The 22554-nt window shown below is 37.7% G+C and overlaps 1 protein-coding gene across 4 annotated transcripts in view; it reads left to right on the top strand.

Moving 5' to 3' along the window:
* The window catches only part of SIPA1L1 (signal induced proliferation associated 1 like 1), a 200234-nt gene that overhangs the window by 162373 nt on the left and 15307 nt on the right, over positions 1 to 22554 (top strand). For all 4 annotated transcript variants that reach the window (XM_033061860.2, XM_033061859.2, XM_033061862.2 and 1 more), the window contains 5 exons: positions 512 to 787; positions 8754 to 8903; positions 13447 to 13571; positions 16259 to 16377; positions 18629 to 19068. In XM_033061860.2, the coding sequence (XP_032917751.1) occupies positions 512 to 787; positions 8754 to 8903; positions 13447 to 13571; positions 16259 to 16377; positions 18629 to 19068 (1110 nt within the window). The remainder of the gene's footprint in view (positions 1 to 511; positions 788 to 8753; positions 8904 to 13446; positions 13572 to 16258; positions 16378 to 18628; positions 19069 to 22554) is intronic.

A 22554-nucleotide genomic window follows, 5' to 3' on the forward strand; every position in this document is an offset into this window, starting at 1 on the left:
TTCAGGTCTTATTTGTCTGGGTGCAGGTAAATTCTAGAGCCCATGGCTTTTTTAAGAAGGGGAAATACCTTCTAACATATCTTTTTAGCTCTTGTACCCAGTAATCAGATGAAGAGTATGACCTTGACTAACTGGAATGATGGAATGGATAGCTATAAGCTCTTCTGGAGGGATAGACAAGGACAGGCATTGGGTTAGGCATTGTTTTATTGTCTAGTGCTCAGTGGTGATGACAACAGGGTGGTTAGTGCATGAGAATCAGGGGCGAGGCCAACAAGGCAGATTCCATGGTAGTCTGTTGTGGATCACTTACCAGGACCAAGAGGCAGAAGCTCGCCATCACTAGTCCTTTTTCTTGTGCAAGCCTAAAATTTGTTAAATAAATGTTTCTTAAATGGAAAATCTCATGCTTTCATAGACTGATTCAGTTTCTGTCTTCAGATTTCTCTTCTTGTGAGCAGGACATGTATTTTTTTTTTATAGCTGCAGATTAAATTTATTTTATTTACAGGAGTTCTTCAGAAAACTACCGTATGCCAGTGATGGAGTACAAAGTGAATGAAGGAATGTCATATGAATTCAAATTTCCCTTCAGAAATAATAATAAATGGCAGCGAAATGCGAGCAAAGGACAGGGACCTCATGTGGCTCAGGTACCGTCTCAAATCCAAAGTCCAGTACCATCTAGGATTAGCTCTGGAAAAGGAGAAGGAAAAATGCCACCCCCAGAACGAGCCAACATTCCCCGAAGCATCTCTAGTGATGGGCGCCCATTGGAGAGCCGGAGGTACGTGTCTTCTTCACAAATGGCTTTTCATTGCTGCTCTGAATCTTGTCTGGAAAAATTCACAGGAGTTTTATCTAAGTATCTGAAGATCACTTTTAATCTTGGTTTTAATTAGACAAAAGACAGCATGACTGTGAGTGAAACAATAGTCAAAAGGAAATACCTTTCCTGGCATGTTTAACCCCAAAATGAAGTATGCTGGGATGTTTCCCTGTGTTGCATGGTATTCTGAAACTGCTGTACAGTTATTGAAATTTTAAATGAGTTACAGTCAGAGTTTTAGAGCTAAGTGTTCATGAACTTCTGCATTTGGAAAAAATAAATTAAAAATTTATCTTGTTCATTGGCTTGGTGGAACTGCCTAAAGCACCCAAGGCAGAAATACTATCTGACAGGGTTTTTAGCAAGAGAATTCTGACTAGTACAGAAAGCAGATTTATCTGATTGGGGAATGTTCAGACATTTTAGGCTGGAGGAGAAATTGTTCTGAGTTTGGATTTCTCTAGGGTGATTTGGGGTTTTTTGTTGTTTTGAGTTCTTTAAACAAGAAAGCAATGATTATGATAAAGGTATCAGGTCCATTATGTCACAGTATTTTCATTCTTTCACGGAAAAAGATGTATTTGACAGCAATCAAATGAACTATCATTGTTACTGATTATCTACACAAATTTGTCTCTGCATTTTCAATGAGATCTGTGGAGGGAAAAAGTTAATAGTTTGTATTTCTTAATTTGGATAATTCCTTAGGGGGCAAAAAAGCTTTAGATTCTGATCATCTTTTTGGATGAAAAATATAAAGCAGTAATAAGATGCATATTGTAGAAAATATAGAAGAGAGTTCTAATGAAACAACTTAAAATCTTTTTCACGTCCTGAAGAACTGGGGATGGAAAAACATGTTCAAAGATGGTACAGCCAACACCAAGAAACTACCAGCGTGAAATTGAAACTTGTGTGTTGGATACCTTGTTAGGAAATTGCAGTGGTTGCTAAGGACTTAATATTTTTACTTTCTTTTTCTTAAATATGTACTTTAAAAGCTCCCATCTGTGGGATTTGGAAAAAAAAAACCTGCAACACTGAAGGCACTCATGATTTCACAGACAACCTGACTAGTTTGTCTGTTAAAAAAGGTTGCAGAAGCCACTGAAATGCTGGACTTAATTCTCAAATAATATATTTGGACCAACAAAAATTGCATGGCTACAGGCTATATCTGCCTGTTAGAGCTGAAGGCAGATGCTGAACTTGAAGGAACAGCAGCTGAGCTAGTGTTGTTTTTTTGCTCTCTCCAGTGCTGAACAAACTCCTTATGCAGTTCCAGAAGGCAGAGTAATACTTGGGAAAAGCTTAAGGCAGTGCCAGATTATCAGATTCTGTTGAGTTGCTGCTTTTTCCAGGTGCTTCCATCTCACCAGGTATTAACCAGAGAGCTTGGGTGGAGTCTGGAGCTGGCTCCTGTGGAAGAGAGAGCCTTTGGCTGCCCTGAGAAAAGGGGCGTTAACAATTCTGTGTTCCTGGTGCATAAAATTGTGTGTGGCAACATCACACGCCTAACGCATTCAAGATTTATCCAGTCTCTGGAGGCTTCTAGAGGGGAGTTATGGTCTGATAAATATTTGCAAAGTGAAAATTACATTTTCTTAGTGTTTGTTTACAAAAAGTGAAACTTTGACTCTTCATTTCCTTCATTTTCAGGGCGTGTAGCTGGGTTTTTGTTTATTTTTCCTCTAGGCATTCTTTCAAGTATTCTTTTTATTATTATTCAAAAAGGCTTATATTGGATCTTTTATCCTTAAAAGTATGTTATCAAAGTAGCTTTTAAATTTCACTGGGAATTTTTCTGGATGCATGGAAAATGTCTTTCTCATCTTTCTGGTCTGCTGAACATGTTAGTCTTGGGTGAATCAAGTTTAAATATATCATCACTTGCATAAACTTAATATCTTGTCAGTTAAAGGGAAGAAATAAATTTTTGTCATTTTTAAGAAATACAGGAGGGGGAAAAATGTCAAAAATAGGTTCACTGCAAGATTCATTTTTCTTTTCTCTACATGATAAAAGAAAGCTTTGCTTTTCAGAAAGCTCAGATGCTTCTTATTGTGCAAAGTCTTAAAATCAACAAAAGTGTGTTTCTCATAGCCCTGTTAACTACTGTCTCATTTAGTTTTTCGTCACTGTTTTCATATTTACCCTAAAGAATACTGAGGAGGAGGTGCTGAAATCCATGCATATTTCTGGTTCAGGCAGCAGTGATGGTGCTCTGCTGTGATTTGCTCACTTTAGTCCATTTAAGTATGTTAAAAATAAATAAAATCTGGATTACCAGTCTTGAGAACAGGAGGATTTCATATTCATCCAGACATCATCTCCCCATAGAGACTGCTGTTGTAGGTGGGAGAGTATGTTGCCTGACAACCCCTCATTCTGAGAAGACTGACAAATGCCCAGTCCTGTGTCTAACCAGCAGAGTATTTGAATTTACCTTATTTGGATTGTCTTCATAAATCCAACTTAGTAGCTCTTTTTCTGTGATCTTCAGACTACCTGGATCCTTGAATGTAGTCATTATTGATATAGGTGGGTATTTGTAGGCGGGAAAAATAACCCAGAACCTTATAAATCTTAAAATAAATCTCTAATGTTATTGCAACATTAGGACTGAAAAATCTAATAATATGAATTCAATAAATCCAAAGTTATGGTTTATTTCACAATATTGATGAATCCATGTGGGATCCTTTATAGCCTATAACCCAGAATGAGTATCAGAAGGATATGTTAAGGAAAAAACAATAAACCACATGCGTGTGAAGTAAACTCAGAGCTAATGTTATTGGAGAACATGTAATTATAGAGCTTGATTTTTTAAATGTATTCCCCCCCCCCTCAAAATTTTCAGGTTTTTTGTACACTTGGTTTCCATACTCTATCAAGAAAAAATGTGCAAGGAAGGGAGAGGAGATAATGATAGATAATAATCTGTTCTTAATTAATTAGTCATAAAACTTGATTGGACGGATATTTGAAAAAGTGTGGAAATCAGTGATCAAAGCATGTTGAAGACCTAAGTCTGGACTTGAACACTTCTGTCTGCAATTGAGTACTGTTGGATGAAAGCTCAAGGATCTTAACTAGAAAATTTTGAGTTAGTATTTTAAACCAAATGGAAAACTTAACTATGGCATGACTGCAGTCATACATTGGCAGTAAAATTCCGCAGTATGGAAGCATTAGAACAGTATTATTGATTGGTTTTGTGTCATATTGAGAACTTTAAAGCACAGTCTTGCCCTAAGATGCCATACTTACTTGAATGATGTCCATGTAGTCAGTGATAGTAATTATGCCAGTTGTAGTTTATAGGTTAATTCCTGCAGGTGGATTCTATTTCAAACTCTTCCCATATTACCTAAAAATCCTAATCTGCTGCAGTTTATCTTGGATCGGTGACATTTTTCCAAATATAAACAAATTGGTGTCTGTGCTCATCTTGCCACCCGTCAAGTAGCGTTATAGTACACGCACTACCTACCTCACGGGGTTTCCAGATTTGTTATTTAAATGATCTCATTTTTCAAATTAGAACGTGTACTAACATGAAATTATATACCACACACTTCCTACCAGTTCTGGGACCTAGAGCTGGATGTAGCAGTGGAAAATCAAAGGTTTGTTGATATGCATGCCTGTGCGGCCAAACTCCTGCAATGTAAAAACATCTGAGAAAGAGCCATGCTGTGTCATGTCAAGATTTGGTCGTTCTTGTTTGACAAGGGCCATCAATGGGGACCAGGGAAAAGCATAAGAAATGCTTACAAATGTAGAGGAAGACTTTCTACCAGGTCTGACAGTCCCCTGGCTGTCTGCTGTGTAAGATTGCCTGGAGCTGGGTGCCCCTGTACTGGTGTAGCTGGTATCCTCATCCAGGTTCCTGCTAATTTTGGTAGTTCTAGACCTCCTACTTGTTCTTTTGTTATGAGGGATAGTGAGTAATCACTGATTGCTTGATCCAGTGTAGTTCATGTTTGGGTGAAATGAAGCAGAGAGAATAAGTTTATAATCCCTGGGGCCACAGAGCTTGTTCAGTGTGTCATCGTACACAAACTCTTCTATACTTCTGGTGTCCCACTGCCTACCTCTTTATCTTTTCTTGTTGCAATATGTGTTTTCTGAAAGGTGATGATCAAATTGAATAAAACCCAAAAACATGAGAAGGTACAACATGACAGCATAATGGCATTTTCTGTTTCATTCACTATCCCCTTCCTCAAAAGTGCTGGGTTTTTCCATTTTGAATGGAGTGGATTGATTTCCTTTGAACATGAGAGCATTTGAGACAGTGTTTGCAGGGAATTGTTGTGGCTTGCAGTATTATTAGGACTGTAAAACTCAAACACATGGAAGGTAAGCATTCCAGAATTAAGATTTGCTGTGCTGTTTTTTTCAGAACTCTTGTGTAACTGTATGTTCAGATGCTTCTTTGATTAAATTACAAGAATTTCTTTTAACCGAGGACATCTGTCTTATTCAATTCACACAGTGGATACAGCTCATTAAAGAAGTGCTATTTAATTTTTTTTTCTCTTCAATACTCTGTCCCTTATTTACTGGATGACATTCAAATCCTGTTGTAAAGATGCCATTGCAAATTCCCCTCTAAGCTTTACAGTGGTGCCCATTACTATAGTTTCTGAATGCTTCATGTGTATTAATTAAACTTGCTTTTCAAAATTCTTCCATTAGAAAAGATGTCTTTGCCCTCTTCAGATTAAGAACAAAGGTAGAGAGATAAATTATGTTATAATCATTTGTTCTACTTATTTTGGCCGTCTCATATTTGGAAGTGTGCCCAGCATTGTTAATATTTTATGTATTCAAATTATAGCCTCAGTTGACTTCAACCGCTTCAGGAAGATTTCAGTTCAGAGATACGATGGGCCTTGTAATCAAATAAGGGCTTTGAAAAATTAAAATTGGCAACAACAAATGAAAAATTGTCATTAACAAATACAGTAGTGGTCACACTGGAGTGCTCCAGCAAGTGCAAAGTAAGAATTCAGTTTGCCAACTCAGCACTGACTGTAAGCCCATTTTCCCTCTTCTGCCAGCCTGACCCTTCTTAGCTTCTGAGCCCTGCAGCTCTTTGCAGGAGAAGTTGTATAGGACCTGTGCCTGTACAGTTTTACAGGAAAAAACACCTGTGTGTGATCTTGTAATTAGACTGCTTTAGGCCATAGGCACAAAGGGACCTAGACTGACATTTTGCTTATGATGTGTGTACTACATACCTATGCATACTGAATGTGTGGGGAAAATTACAGCTAATGACAAGGAAATTAATTTATTAAGAGCAAGATGGATGCTTTCAATGTCTGTGTTGTCATATTAAACAAAATAAATGTATGCCCATTCCACTCACTGCCTTTCACAAAAGATGCTGTTCTTCCCACACTTTGCAAGTCTCAACCAGTTCTTTCAGGATGAACTAGGTCTGTTAGAACTAAATCATGCATGGGATAATCCCAGTTCAATTGACTGCAATGTAATTGTATCTGTTTAATGTAATGGACGCTTGGCCTATTTTTAAATACAATTGTGGGACTCGTGCACCTAACCATTTTGGCATTTCTTCTTAAAACTCTCTTTTGAAATAGATAAGAGCTTGCTTTAGTATGGTTTTTAATTATAAATAAAAGACAGGCTCAGATTATCTTAGCTGTAGGAGTATACTGCTAACACAACACAATACACCTTTTGTCTTGGTAAGTGGCTTTCATCAAAAGATTTCAAAGCAGCTCAAAAGTCAATTTGGACTAATTTGCTTTAAAGTTCTCTCCTCTTATATGTTTCACACAGAATGAAATATCTTGTAGTATTAGTGTGTTTTAGTGCAATTGTGAACTGTACTAACAAAAAATACACTTCTGCTTTAAATAAAAGAATGTCCTACCTGACTGGTTGTTCATTTCTATTGTTCAGACCACATTTATAATACAATTTTGTTTACCCTCAAGCTCTTTCATCTTTGTAAATGAGTTAGAACTCTATTAGTTCTGAAATCTTGATGTTCCTTCTGAACAGTGCTGTCAATTTTTGGGAAGGCATAGGAAATAAAGACAAGGCATAGCTGAATCTGAAATGAAAATGTAAGGATTTTTCAACAGGAAATAATTTTTTTAAAATTATTTGAAAAGTAATTGGTTTCCTTGCCATCAATTCTAATTTAGTATTGGGAGAAGAGGTCATACTTTTAAACTGGTGTGTTGCTCTGCAAGCATAACTGAGTTTAAATGTGTGTGCCTTTTTAGGTGAGTGAATGCTAATGAAAGTACATTTTTGTGTGGCCAAGTAATTGTTTTTTCTTTTTATAGGAGTGCTTCTGGGAAAATAAACTGCTTGGCTTATGGGTCTCCAAGTTTTCAAGTCAACCATGTTCTTTGCAATTAAATATTTCAAAATCATTGCTTGATAAATGTGAGAAGTTAAAATGCGTTTGGTAGACTAGAAAGGCATTACTGGATTTGGTGTAGTACTTACCATGGTCAGGCCTTAGATAATGCCTTTTTTTGTCTCAGGAAAACAGTTACTATTAGTTATATGCACTTCATGAAATTCCAGGTGATCAAGATGCTTGATCCAGTCCTACTGTTCTTTCCTTTTTAAGATTTTGTTGGTTTACTGCTTTCTTGCAAAGTACTTAGGAGGACAATGCCGATTTGATATAAATGTAAATATAAGTATATATACGCATACTGTTTCAATATATATGCATACATAAGGAGCATTAATCAGTTCAGTAGCTGTTTTTTTAATATTAAAAATATTTTTTAACTTTTCAAGTTTTTACAGTATTGTGGTGAGAGCTAATTTAAAAACTACCACTCCTTTAGAGATTAAATGGCTAGGCTAAAGGTCTTCTAAAGCCCAAGACCCAAGCTGGGTGCTGAGGCAATTTTATCTATATGTTTCACTGAAGTTATTATCTGTTTTTCAAATATTAAATTATTTCGCTTGTGCAAATTAGTGTTTTTCCTAGATAAAATGAATAAAGGCTTTTGCTCACAGTAGAGGTTTGATGTTCGTGAATGGCATAACTCAGACTTCACTTAAATCACTGCAAAAGTTTTGAATAGCTTCCATCACGACTGAGTAGAACAAAGAATCAGCTAACAGCAGTGAATTCTGCTGAGGTTTGGGAAACAAAATGCACAAAGCTAGCAGTTATATAAAAAAGCCTTTGGCTACAGAGCAGGATATGAGTTGGACACTGTAAGCCTCCTGCTTACAGCTATTCTGCCCAGCTACATGTGTTGCAGTTCTAGATTTATTGATTTGCTGTATGATTATTCTGACAGGTGAAGGTTTCATGTGACTCAGGTCTGTGTTTTCAAACAGAGTTCTTGATCTGTTGAGATAGTTTTATATTAATGTCAAGTTTTTAGGGAGAATTTTAAGGTGGCATGTATAGATTGCATTGCAATTTTTTTTAGCCCTTGTGTTTTAATGTGGATAAGTTTGGTGGCAAAGATAAGCTTGATACTCTTGGAAGAGTTTGCACAGGCACCTCATTACAGTTAGTTTAAATTCTAGGCAAGAGCTTGGTATGAGAATTAGGAGTATTTTCTTCTATTTGGTATTTTGATGAGGAATGTCATGTTTCATTACTGCTTACAATCAATCTGTAACAACAGACTTTAGAAACCAGAATGTTTTCCTTGTGTGTGCCAGTATTTTCTTCCCACATTGGCCTTTCTTTATTTCTTCCCATGCATCCTGGTTGTTACAGCTGATTTATCATGGTTTCCAGTAGATGAATAAGGGGGAAATGTCTGATCCTTCAGCTAATGGGATTTCTGCTATCTCCATGCTGCCCTTGCTTGCAGCTGTGGCAGTTGCAGGGTGTTATTGTGTGCCTTGCAGCGTGGCCCTGCTGATGTGAGGCTTCCTTTGCTCTGAACAGGCTGTCCCCTGGCTCCGATGTCTACGTCACCGTTTCCTCCATTGCCTTAGCAAGATCGCAGCAGTGCCGGAACTCTCCAAGCAACTTATCCTCCTCGAGTGACACTGGCTCTACTGGAGGCACATACAGACAAAAATCTATGCCAGAAGGGTAGGCACCAGACTTTTTACATATTCTGTTTCAGCAGATTTTTTGTTCCCTGTTCCATTTGTTGCAATGTGTACTCAAGGAGTGCTTACACAGGCTCCTGTCAGCTGTTGTTTACATGCATTAAACCTTGGCTGTTTTCAAATATCACTGTCTTACTTCTTGAAAAAGCCAGTTTTAAAAATCCCCTTGCTTCCACTTTTACATTGCAGCCTAACCACTCTCTCTGATCCTAGTCTACAGCTGCTCACAGGTTACTACATAGAGGGACTTTTATTTATTTAAAAATTTTCATTAAAGGTGCTGGTTTCATGTGGCAAATTACTTCCTTTCACAAGTTTAGATTCTAAAATTAAAGAAGTAATATTGGGACTTTGCAGTCAGTTAATAGTTGAAGCAAAGTAGTATTGAGTGCAGCCACGACTTAGATGTGTAGGCACAAAAGTGCTAATTAATCCACAGCTGCCTTCTTTTTCACATATTCACAGTCCTTCTGTCTTAAGGCTACCAACTTTTCAGAAATCTTCAAACTCTCTGAAGTGTCAATATAAGGGGCAACTTGTAGAGGAAGAAATTAAATCTGTATCATTTTCAGAGAGCAGTGAAAGGACCAATAAATCAAAGATCTCCAAGTAGAGAAAAAAATAATTGGCAGCAGGAGACCTGTCTACTACATTCCAAATTACTTCCTATAGAGAAGATAAAGGGGCAAAACTGCTGATAGTTCACACTGCAAATCTTCCCTCTGATGTATTCTTGAGTACTTTGCAGGTCACTGTGTATAATTCATTTTGGTTTGGGTGTTTTATGTAGTAGAAATATCTTTGTTTTAAAAAATATATTATTAGTAAGATTAAATGCCATTGTCAGGAGCTGCTTAGTACGAGGCACTGTCTTTTTGCATCGAGGTGCTCTGTGTCAGTCCAGAGAATACTGTTCTGAGCATGTGTTTGAAAATGTACTGCTGCTTGCTCCACAACACTGAAGATTTGTCCTCCCTGTCCTTCCTGCAGCTCCTGCAGTTTGAGGTTTTATGAAGAGTCAGTCTCTTCTCTGCTGCTCACCTTCACAAAGGCTTTTATTCATGATGTTATCAGACCTGTTCTGCTCATTGTTTTAGTTTGTGTTTAAGTCCTGCTGACATTAGAAGATTAGCTCTTAAACCTGTTAAACTTTGCTCTAAGGAAACTCTAGATATAGGTGTATCCAGGGCTCTGCAGCTGGAAAAAGGCACTTAACCTCTTTATCCTCTATTGACTTTCTGGCTCATTCACATCACGCCAGCAGCATTTCTGTGTTACCTTGAATTCTGATGAGCAGCTTGTGCTCCCAGTATTGTTTGCTCTTTTCCACCTATGTCATTTGCACTACAAAAAAGGTACTGCTGCCATATGTCCTTAGACCATCACAATCATAACTGCTTGAATAAGAAAGGATTTTCAGACACACTTGAAAGTTTATTCTGAATTGTCCTCAGAGCACACCAGCACACATCCCAGCTCTTTTCCATCTTTTTAGTTAATTATACACGTATGTTCATACAGCATTCTTCAAGTGTTTTACAATTTCAGCAAAGAGAGGTGTGTCCTAGAAACCTTGACTATACTGTCATTTTGGGCTTGAAGTTTTAATTCAGTGCAAGGAAACACAGTTTAAATGGAATAATGAAAGAAACAATTAATACATGAATTTTGCATGTTCTTTATTGGATACTCTTTAAAAAAAAACCCCAATTGCACATCTCCAATTATTTTGCTTTGCTGTTATATTCCTATAAGAAAAGCAGTTTGCCTTTCATACTGTCCTTGTACACATGAATCATACTTAGGACTTCCAAACATCTACCAGGCTAAACAGAAAGCATGAAAAATGTGATTGGAAACGAGTGTTTTCCTTGCCTCAAGAAGGAATTTAATGTCTGTTCCTTACTAAAAACCAGTGCAGTTCCATGTGCATCTTCTGTTGAGATTGGTTTGAAAAAGCAGGTTCAGGGCAGCTCTGCAGTGATGTTTGTTGTGCCAGGGAGGGCTGGTCAGCATTACCCTCCATATGTTGTGAAAATCAGGGAGAGAGATTGTAGCATTCAGTTGCGAAGATGTTTGAAAGAATCATGGACTGGCGTAAGGACCAAGGGGAAGCCATATCCTGCAGGTAATCTTCCAAAGGTGAAGTTCCAGTTTGCTCTAGGTATGCCATTCTCTGAGATTTCCCAGTGTCGGAAATCTCAACCTCACCGTTTGTGTATACATTTATTTATTGTTACACAGTGTGACAGAACTGGAAGATTTGTGAAATTTAACTAATCGGAAGAGTGAGTGAGCCCAGCCTCTGTCAGGCTTTCGTACAAGCAGTAATTGTTGCCTCTGGATTATTGATCCACATCTAAATTGGGTTTAGGCAAAAACTTCACTGCCCTTGAGAATATCCAGATTGATCTTGATGTATATATGTGTGTTCTGTATACCTGTGCTGTCTTGTGGGTTCACTACTGTGGCTGCAATAAAGTACTATAGAATGTAAAATTTAACCGTACGTAGACTGACATCTTATGGAAGTTAGGTAAGAGGACATCACAAGAGAAAGCTAAATATTGATGCAGTGCAAACTCATTGTGCCAAGATTTGTTTGGAATTTGGCTTTTACTTTTAGATGCCAGCTTCTAGCTATTTTATAATGAAAATATATTCTTCCCGTGAGAGTTAGTTTACAAATCTTAAATGTTAGACCACAGATTAAGGTTTAGGAAATCAATCACCTCTGAAATGCTGTGTTTAGGCTTTTGGTATGTATCTTGAATTGGTATTGAATTCATCATGTTTAATTTAGATTTTTGATGAGTGAAATCCTACTTAGTCTGTGTGAATAGAAAAGGAAAAACACTGCTTTTTGCATAATTTCCATGTAAATTGTTTATATGCAGAAGGCAGATATATACAAGTTTTCCTCCTTTCCTTCCTTTTTTTTTTTTTTTTAAACAAAACGTATGCTTGCTGTTATCAGGGAGCAGTGAACAAAAGGGAAGTATGATCATGTTTGGGTGAATTTTTAGAATGCTGAAATTTCAATATGTGCTGCACGTTACAGGCATTTTCCAGCTGCTTGTCTTTGAGGATGGGATTTTGTTGTTCTGAGACATACAGTGTTGCTGTGGTGGGTTTGAGTTAACAGGTGTGTGAACTTTGAGTGGGATAACCACACTGAGCTTGTTCTGACAGCTGGGAAGGTGTCTCACGTTGGAGGTTGTTTGGGACAGTGTGTAGCTCATAGAGTGAATAGACAGCACAGTTGAAGTATTTTATTTTCTCTCATTTTATTAGACATTACAACTGTAGAAACTCATTGATATAAAGATTATGTATCAGCTTGTAATTATTTTGTGTATTATTCTGTGCATGTAGAATTGGAAGATTTTCTTTTTCCTTTAGGGTATGTCTAATATTAAAAAAAAATCTCAGAAATACATTATTCTTGAATTTTTAATGATTGATCTGCTATTTCTGAATCCAGCTATAATTCTTCCAGACTTGTAAGTGATTTATATGTAGTACAGGACTGTAGATTTCAAGTCTTACTGGCTTTTAGGCATATGAGGCATGTAGGCTTCAATGTGGCCTAGAGGCACAGTGTGTCTCTTTTGTCATTAGCTTGTTCTCCTTGAGTTTACTGTCTTTATTGATCTTTCTGAAATCCATCTGCCCGATCTGGCAGGATTTACAAAGTCCATTGAGCAGAGTTTTCATTTTGCTCTATATGCTTTCTTTTACAGCAGTAGGTGTACATATCACTGCTTTCTCACAGCTATGTTTAATTTGCACTAATCCACTCAAATTATTTTATGACCAAATAACTTAAGAATTTACAGAATTTATGTTCCTCAGGATCTCAACAACTGACTTTATAGAGGCCTATATAAAATATTTTGTAGTGTTAATATTGTCCCAAACAAATCCATGTTGGTGGCATATATATCCTGCATCACCCAGAGGTATGATTTTACTACTCTCTTGGTTGGAACCCAGGGAAGTGACTGAGATCCATGGGATTGTCCCAACAGACTTTCTGATACTTTCTTTGACTAGTTTGAAGTAGTTGGAAGGATCTCATCTTTTCTCAATAAACACACTCATTTTCCTGTGTGGTTTTCATCCAAACTTTTATGTTTTACTCACTGTGGGTGGTGAGTTTTCTACAACCATGTAACAGTCTGGTTTTCATGAGAACATCTGTGTAAATAAAAACTCATAATTTTCTTTCTTGGTGTTTTGATCTGTTTTTTTCAATTGTAGCATTGTAACCAGTTCTTCTTGACCAAAGATGCTCAATAAATTAATGTATCTTGTAATCATGCATTAAAGCTGATAAATGGATCTGGAGAGCTACCACAAAAACAAAATGGTTAAGCATTATAAAGCCCTCAAGCATTTGTGCTATGCATTGGCTTGCCCTGTTGTTTGACACTGGCTTCTTTAAAGCACTTCTTTACCCACTTGTGTGAGATTTACGTATATTTAAAATGATGATCTGCTTTGTGTTTTGGGGAGAACAGGTTTGGAATTAGCCGTAGATCCCCCGCTTCCATTGACAGGCAGAACACGCAGTCGGACACAGGCGGCAGCGGCAAATCCACGCCCAGCTGGCAGAGGAGCGAGGACAGCATCGCTGACCAGATGGGTACGTACGGGGCTCGGGGCTCTGCATGGCCCCTGGCTGGCTTTGGCAGTGCCTCTCCTGGCACACGCAGAGCCCTCTTAGGCGCGGTGCTTTCAGTGGCTTTGAAAGTGAGCCTTGTTCATCGGGATGAATAATTAGGTCTGGAACATGCACTGAAGCTTCTGCAGTCTGCTTCCTTGAGACCTATGAGTATCACCTGAGGAAGAAATGATTTCATTTCCTTATTTGATTGTGGGATTAAATCTGCCTTAATGCTCTTACCCCAAAACATTCTGTCCTTTTAGAAGCGGTTGGGCACACTTACTAATTTGTCTTGTTGTTGAGAACTTGTTTGGCCTTACCTGCTCTCCTTATTGGATTGTCTTAGTTTAATTTTTGCTTAGTTTGTCTAAAGTGCTTGTGATGCTTCCTTTTCAAATGGTGCAATATAAATGCAAATGGATTGTTTGATCACTGAAGCTATAAAAATACCATATATAAAATGGAAAAAATGCAATTAAAGTTTAAATAGTGAAGTAAATCTATAGGTAGGTAATCACTTTCCACAAATGTATACATTTTCATTGCGCGGGGCAATTAAGCTGTCAGCTGAGGGAACATATTAACTGCATAAAACAGCTAGGAACTGAGAATTTATGTTGTTAGGCCTTCATTTGAAATTCTTGTACATAGGCCTTTTGCTACAGATACGGCTTGACTCAAAAGGATTACCAGTAAGGCTGACACCAGTGAAAATGTCCTGTCTACAAATAGCATTTTTCCAACATGATGACCCTGATCAAGCGTGCTAAATTGTGTTTCTCTAACTTTTTTTTTACTCTAAATTAAACAATGCCATACTTTTTTATTGCATTACTTTAGTGCATCAGTGTACAAATGGACTAGTGTTCGAGAGAAAATACATTTCAGTGAGATGAGGAGTTTAAGGCATATGCTGCTAGCCTCTGGTTGTGGAGATTTTCTTGGTTCACACACCTTCACAACCTCAGTAAGCTGTGCCTTGTTATCAAAGCCATCTGCCAGTTCCTCCCTCACAAATCCCGCCACACTTCTCAATAAAAAACTGTCATTATACTGGTCTTCAGTTCTCATTTTGGCAGAACAATTTTAATCACATATGTTTTGAAACTGTGTGATGGTAATGACCCATGTAAAAATGATCTTTTGCTCAGCATTACTTTTGCAGACCAACAGTTGGGTGTTGGTGCTGGCACTGAGTGGAGCTGCCAGCAACTTCTGCTCTACAGTGTGAGGTGTCAACATATTAGCAAAACAAATAAGGCCAGAAAGAACAGGAAAGCTTGCATGGCAGGAGAGATGGCTCCAGCATTTGGCAAAGGATGAGAAATGTGCAGTGACATAAAATCCCTGTATTTTATCTCTTATGTATTGTCCTGCATTCATAGATTTGGAAGCTGCATCTCTGATTGGAGACTTTATTGTCAATCTGGTGAATCTAGATGAAAGTTTGGTTTTATGACAAATAAGTATTTCCACTTTGGATAATCTGTCTCAGGGTAAATTAGGCTTTAGGTGTAGTGAATCCACACACTGACACCTTCCTGGCCTATCCTTTGCTGCAGAATACCTTTGTTGTGTGTTCACCAACACTACTTGCTTCCACTTGCCAGGGGAAATCAAGCTGGATGATAATGTTACTGGTATTATCATTATTATTCTTTTAAAAACTCACAACTTTTATTGGTTTATTAAAAAGCTCATAATGCTGCAGATTAAGATGAACAAAAAGTAGCTGTGTTGGAGAAAATACTGCTATTTACAATGGATATTGTTAAGTATTTGATGTTTGTAAGCACATGTTCTACTTAAAAAGAGCATTTTTAGAAGTGCAGAATATATGTAGAAGTGTATGTAAAAAATCATAACGGAGAGAGATTCTTTTCAAATACTGACCTTGAGCTGTGAAAAGGCAATTATCTACCTAACAGACTGTGTCTGAACAACCTCTAGATGTCCACAGTTATCTCCTGGGAAAGTAAGTTTTATTGGCAAAGTGTGCTCCTCTGAGTGTCCATGTAAGATGAGTGATTTGACTTCCATTCACTTTTGTCAGGTTTAGTTTAATAAGTATTCCTTCTGTACTTCTATGCTGCTTGTACATTCACAGCCAGCAATGTTTAAGATAGTATTATATCAAGAGATTTTTTTTCTGCACTCTCTCCAACTGGAAAATGTTTGTTAACTCAACTTTGGTAAGAACTGTGTAGTAGCTGTACTGGAGAAAATGGATTCATTTAAGTGATCACTGTAGACTTTTGCTATTGTCCTGCCTTGCGCAGAATGACATTTAAGGAGACGTGGGTGTTCAGTCTTCATTTCTCTTGTCAGCAAGGTATCATGCATTTAGAGGTGCAATGTCAGTACCCTGTGAAAGTGAATAGACTGCTGTTTTAATGCTCTGATACAGTGCTGTTGGACAGTGGGGCATGATACCATCCAGGTTGTTCTAACAAAAGTCAGAATGGTGGCAGCTGGTTTTTCATGAAGCTTTAATGATTTGCACCAGGCAGGAGTGGACTTCTATTTCCTCCACTGTGTTCTGTCACAATATGTACCCATTTTTGGCTAAGATAGTGTTGAAAAAGTTGCAGTGTAAAATGAGATTACATGTTTTCTTAGCTTGGTAGCACTGCTCTCTCAACCCATGGTTTTGTGCTGTGTTGCAGAGCCAACGTGCCATCTCCCAGCAGTCTCAAAAGTATTGCCATCCTTCCGAGAGAGCCCCAGTGGAAGACTGATGAGACAGGATCCTGTGGTACACTTGTCTCCAAATAAGCAGGGTCATGTAAGTGATCCTAAAAAAGGAATTATTTAATCTTTTGCTCCACAAACTCTTGATACCAGAAGTGCTGTTCAAAGTTGTATTTAGAGTGTAGTTTAAAAAAAAAGAAAAGAAAAAAAACCTGTTCCCTGCTAGAACATGGAGAATGCAGCAGAGCCAGCCTGTTGGTGCCTAAATCCTATAGCACAGTGTATTGAAATATTTACTATGTTAATAAAGAGTCGCTGCCAATTGAACAGCAACCACTCGTCTTATCTTGTGAGAAGTAAAGGATTTTTAGAAATTTGCAAAGCTATTCCTAGACTTCACACATAAGACTTGCAGTTTAACTGGTGTATCTTCTAATGCAGTGCCCAGAAAGCTGCAACTTCGAGACAGAATAGTGATTTTGGTTTTGTATTTTCTCCTTTTTCATAACATACCTTGAATACTGTTGGAAGTCTGTCTGAAGGGTCTCCTGGAATCCTGCTTTAAAAAAACCCCTATTTTAAAATTTGTTTTGAAATTCTAAATAGTAAATTCTGTTTTTCTGTCTCTGCAGAGTTAACTATTCATGCCTTTGTGGAGACTGTCATCTCACAATTTATATACAGAGAGATAGACAAATACAGTAAAGTTCATAAATTTAAAATGACTTGAAAAATTATTAAAGTCACTGTAATAAAAGAAGCACACTTTAAGTTTAAATTACTCAATAAACTGTATCACTTTTTTATTTGTAAAACAAGCAAAAATGCAGTTGTTTTGCATGATGTTACTGAAAGTATTCCTTGCATTTATTTAGATGTAAGAAAGCCTTTAATTGATTCCAAGTCTTTAATTTGCTCCTGCTTGCCAGCATTATTCTTTCAATGCAATTGGCAGTGTTGTTTTTAGATTATTAATTCATAGCAACACATATTTATTATTTAAAAAAGAAAACACCAAAGAAACTTGAACAGTAACACACCTGTCTTCGTATTCTTAGAAGCGCAGACTAGTTTTTAAATTTAGATTGACCTGTTTTTCATGAGATGTATTTGACTGCATAGTGATTTAATGCATAACTCATTAGCTTGAATGCCAAGTGCAACACTGGAATTATTAATGCTTACATTATTCTGGTTTAGTCATTGTTAAAGAAAATCTTTCCTATGTGGACAGATGGATGGGCAAGTGATGAAATTCTTAATGAAGAAAAGTAGCTTTAATTGGAGATAACTAGGAGTCCACATCAATTTCATATTCCCCCATTTTCCTGTCAATTCTTTCTTTAGTATATTAAAAGACATGGATGTTGATGATTCCTTGTTCTCAGTATGCATCTGTTCACTATTTCCTTCTGAAAACAGTAGCAGTATCTATTTTTTTATATTTGTCTGGGATCTCTGTCTGTGTCTGTTCAGTAAAACAGGGGTAGACAAATAGAAAACTTTAAAGTCTTTCCATCAATTCCCTTTTTCCCAGGCTGTGTGGTCAACCAACAGGTCTGTTGCATACAGCTTCAGTTCTGATTCTGTAGATGATCAGAACTTAGATAAGTTCAGTACCATTCAAATGGATATAAATACCCCAAAGGTAGATGATCTATTAAGCAGTAAGTGTATGACAGTAAATTCTTGAAACAGAATATGCCACCACTATGAAATTAAGGACATTCAGTTTCTTTGTAATAGTGGACTGTAACCAAGGACAGGACATACAAACCATCCAGGCTCTAGCAAACCCTGATGGGATAATTTAAAAGCATTACATTAAAGATTGTTTTCATGCAGTTCTGCTTTTTGGAAGACAATTTCACATTAGTTAAATGATGTTTCACTGGTCATTTGCAAAGGATACTCCTGCTGAGGAGGAAAGACACCCTACTGCCAAGAAGAGGAAGAGAAGTGGCTATTCTTCAGCTTTTTGATAGGCAATTGGATTACTAAAATAGCATGCACTTTCTGTAGTCAAAGTCTACATAGCTCAGCCAATTTCATTGGACTGGGCTGAGCAGAGCTGTGCATGAAAGGAACCACTGCAAGGTATTTTGGGACAAAATACAAACAACTCAGGCTTTTCCTGTCTTCCAAATCCATAAGAAAGGGTTTTTATGTGATGTCAGCACAGAGAATGTGCACTGTGCTGGAATCAAATTTTCCAAGTTTATTAGTCTCCTCAATATATCTATCCAATACCTCCAGGTAGGAGACCTCCTACTGTACAGTGGTGGCTTTTGTAACCCTTTATTTTTCTCCTCTTCATTGTCATAATTTTGTTGTTTCTTCTGTAGTCTGACAGCCACTACTCCAGCCATTCCAGCAGCAATACACTCTCCAGCAATGCCTCCAGTGCTCACAGTGATGAGAAATGGTATGACAGTGGAGAGCGCACCGAATCGGAGCTGAACAGCTACAACTACCTTCAAGGGACGTCAGCTGACAGCGGCATTGACACCACTTCCTACGGCCCCAGCCACGGCAGCACCGCCTCCCTGGGGGCTGCCACATCGCCCCGCACCGGGCTGCCCAAGGAGAAGGTGGCACCGCTGTGGCACAGCTCCAGCGAAGTGGTCTCCATTGCAGACAGGACATTAGAAAAGGACAGCCACATGGACAGGAAAGCTGAATCCTCACTCAGCCTCGATATTCACAGCAAGAGTCAACCAGCCTCCAACCCTCTCACAAGGGAGAACAGTGCTTACAGTTTAAGTGATGCTGTCTCGCATACAAGGTAATTTTCACCTCTTGTATGATTGCCCCCCAACATGCATTTTTCCCATTCTCACTCTCTAACCTATCAAAAGTGAGAAGTGAATGTTGAAGAGAGGGGTTCTACTTATGTTAATCAGTGTTTTGAAAGATTTCACTATGCAGGCTGCTTGAAACTTAAGACCAGCTTTTGCATCTGCTGCTGCATATAGTTCTAAAAGTCTTTAAGAGCATATTCTGTACTAAACTGCTGCTGCTAAACTATCCGTGAGACAGACGTGTCTGTGTTCATGGGAAATATCTTGCAACGACTGCAGTTCATTAATAGGTCAGAAAGGAGATCAGACCGTGTTATTAATGAGTAGTTTAATATTGGGTTTATTCTTGGTCTTGCAAGTACTCTTTTCAGATAGTTTGCATTTTTCCCCCCAGTCTTTGAAAATTTGTTTGCAGTTGGTATGATTAGTAATGAGAGCAAGTTGCTTGGGAATGCTAGCATGTAGACCTTAATCTCATTCTGCTGCAAGCTTGTGGGTACAGGCTTGACAGGTTACAGTCGCCTTCCCTCTCTCCCTTAGTATTGCCTCTTATAAAATCTGCAATATCAAGTACGTGTGTAATGTACTTAAACACCTCAAGATACCCACTTTACAAGTTAATCAGTGCTGCCAAAAGCAGAATATATTATTTTAGAAATAATTTAGAAATAATTTTCCTAACCCATTTCCCAAGAAGTAGTATCCAGTGTGCTTTTAAAAAATATTCCTGCCGTGCCATACTAGCAACAAGAAGAAAACATAGGTCTTTCAGGGAGGGTGTGGGATCATCATAATTTGTTGGCCTTGCTGAGCCTGACTGTTGCATTTTTATTCTTAAGGCACCTCTGTTCTGAGTGTGTAGCTAAAATCCCTGCAGACTGGAAGTCCAAAGCAATTTCTGGTAATTGTCTTGAACAAAGCTACCGTGCAAGACTAGACATTTATGAGAACAGTTCACTAATCCCTCATACAGTAGCTGCAAATAAAGGGGTTGTCATAGAGACTGTAATGGTCTCCATGTGCTTTGTCATGGTAATTCTGACTACATAATCCATTAATGGTGATCCCACTGCCTCTCTTCATTGGCCATTTTTGGCACCAAAGCTGACACTCAATTGATAGAAATCCCACCCAGGTGTTTGAGACTGGTGTGTTTCCAGTAGTTGCGTATGCATGAAGGACTTGAGCAAGTCTGGAGAAAACATTCTGCAGAGGGACTTAAACTTCTTATTAGTGTGTTCCCCTTTCTTAAAGGTAAAAAGTTTATATAATGGTTGCCTACAGTAACGCCTTTTATTTTAAGATAAGCATGTTTATGTGCATTTTTTTTAACATTGAGTAGAATTTACCACATGTACTGCAGTACTTGTCTGAATGTACCTGGCAGCATCATCAAATGCTGAGATTCTTATGCAAAATGCCGATTGCAATAAAGTTAGTCGCATTGTCATTTAGAAGGATTTTTTCTGAAGCCACTTAAAGAATCCTGGAAAATTTATGTGAGTCTTGGAAGCTTAATTGTAAAGCCTAATGGAATGACATCTTTGTATATCTGAGGTTCTGGTTTCTTCTTCAAGCACCAAATAGGGTTAGTTCCCTAGAAAAGCTGAGAAAATTTTATAGAAAGAAACACTTTACAGGGTAGGCACACCATGACAGCTCTCCTCTTCCATGAATATACTTTGCAACTTGACTTCAAACTGGTGTCTAGGTTATTGTCTAATTATTGATTATATTGTAGCATTGTGTCTCCAAAACATGGCGTTTTCTCTAGTTGGTGTGGATTAATCGATTTTATTGAAATTATTCTCTACTTGTAATTTTGGGGCTGTCATTGAAATTTCCAGATAAAGGTTTCCTGGACTTTATTCTGGAGAAAGCAGTTGAGGTTTTTTTTGGCCAAATTTCATTTAAAACTGGGATGTTTATAATGCAACTCTTTACAAAAAGGAGTAGTAGCAGTTTATAGAACACGTCGGGCATGATACTTGAGAAATGGAGCAATACTTGCACATACATTGTTTGTTGTGGTGGATTAAAAACAGATTGACTCATGTTCTTTCTTTACTTTTTTTTTATTTTTGAAGACTAGAGCATGTGTTTGATGCCTCACAATAAAACAAAGGCACACTCTGAAATAAAAAGCTTTGATTTTTTTTCTTGTGGCATCCTCAGTTGGTGATTGCACACTGAACAGCAGTGGAACCCTAGGTCATCCAGCTCTTTGCTCCCAACTCTCTCATTGCTTCCTCTGTGGAGGCACAACAGCTTCGAACTGGAGGCTGGTTAAAGTGGCACTTCCAAAATAAAAGTACAGATTATGGAAGATGGCAGCTTCAAGGAGGTGAAGGAGGGGAGATGAAATAAAGATTCTGAGCAGGCTACTTTTCATGAGACATTAACAGCTTAATTGGTGTGTTTCTCTATCAGTTTCTAAATTGCTATCCTTTGTTGTTTCTCACTTTTTTTATCTTTTGCCTGTGGATGCCATAATGTCTGTAATGTCTTTAAAATCAGGTTTCTGAGCAAGAAGAAAAGGAATATGGCCCTAAAAAGATCTCTGTGACAAAAGAAAAGAAAATAACTAGAAATTAGAGTGTTTGTGTCTGTAGAAGACAAGAGCGATAATTACTGCTCAGATCATTTAATGGTGCATAAAAGAACTTGTACCTGAGAACTGGTGGCAAAATGTAAATTATAGTGATTAACTTTTACAGCAGAGCTTCTGGCTGGGTTTTATTTCTCTTTTCCACCCCCATTCCCAAAGTCCTTCCTGATGATTGTGCAGATTTCTCATAGCATCCCAGGAGAACTGCATTATGTAGGCCAGTAATTATACAGAACCATTATAGCTGAATGTCATTAAATGAAGCAGTATGTGCTGATGGCATGAATTCCTTACCAAAAAAAATTAACTCAAACTTTCATTTCTACCTAAACTATACAGTTTTTATGGTCTTCTTACCAAAATTGAAAGGATAATCTTGACTATTTATAATCAAATACGTTTTTTATTATTTCTGATAATTTTAAGATGCTTAAAATATTATTTACTTTTGTAAGTTTTATTACAATTCTTGCAGACAGTCATGCAGTATTTGAATGTTTTCATAATTCAATCCTTGGTGTCTCAATAATTGAGGTATGAGATAGGGGACCAATAGTGACCATCTCTGTGTCCTGAGAAAGAGGACTGAATCTCTTCAAGATAAAACAAACCTGGTGTAGGTATCTGTTGCAGTATAATGAAATCTCTGCATGCTTCCTGTCAAATATTGTAGTAACTTCCCATCACTACCATAGTGCTTCAGCTCTGATTTAGTTTTTGTAGAGTTTATCCAAAGCCTTTTGTTCTCCAAATATGCTCTCAGTTAACAAGTGTGTCTCTTTGCCTGTCAGTGTCCTGTTGGCCTGGCTGTGTTTACTGGTAGGGTGAAAAGCTTTGGTCATGTTCACAGTTCTGTATGTAG

Source organism: Catharus ustulatus, chromosome 6 (assembly GCF_009819885.2).
Source record: "Catharus ustulatus isolate bCatUst1 chromosome 6, bCatUst1.pri.v2, whole genome shotgun sequence".
NCBI lineage: Eukaryota > Metazoa > Chordata > Aves > Passeriformes > Turdidae > Catharus > Catharus ustulatus.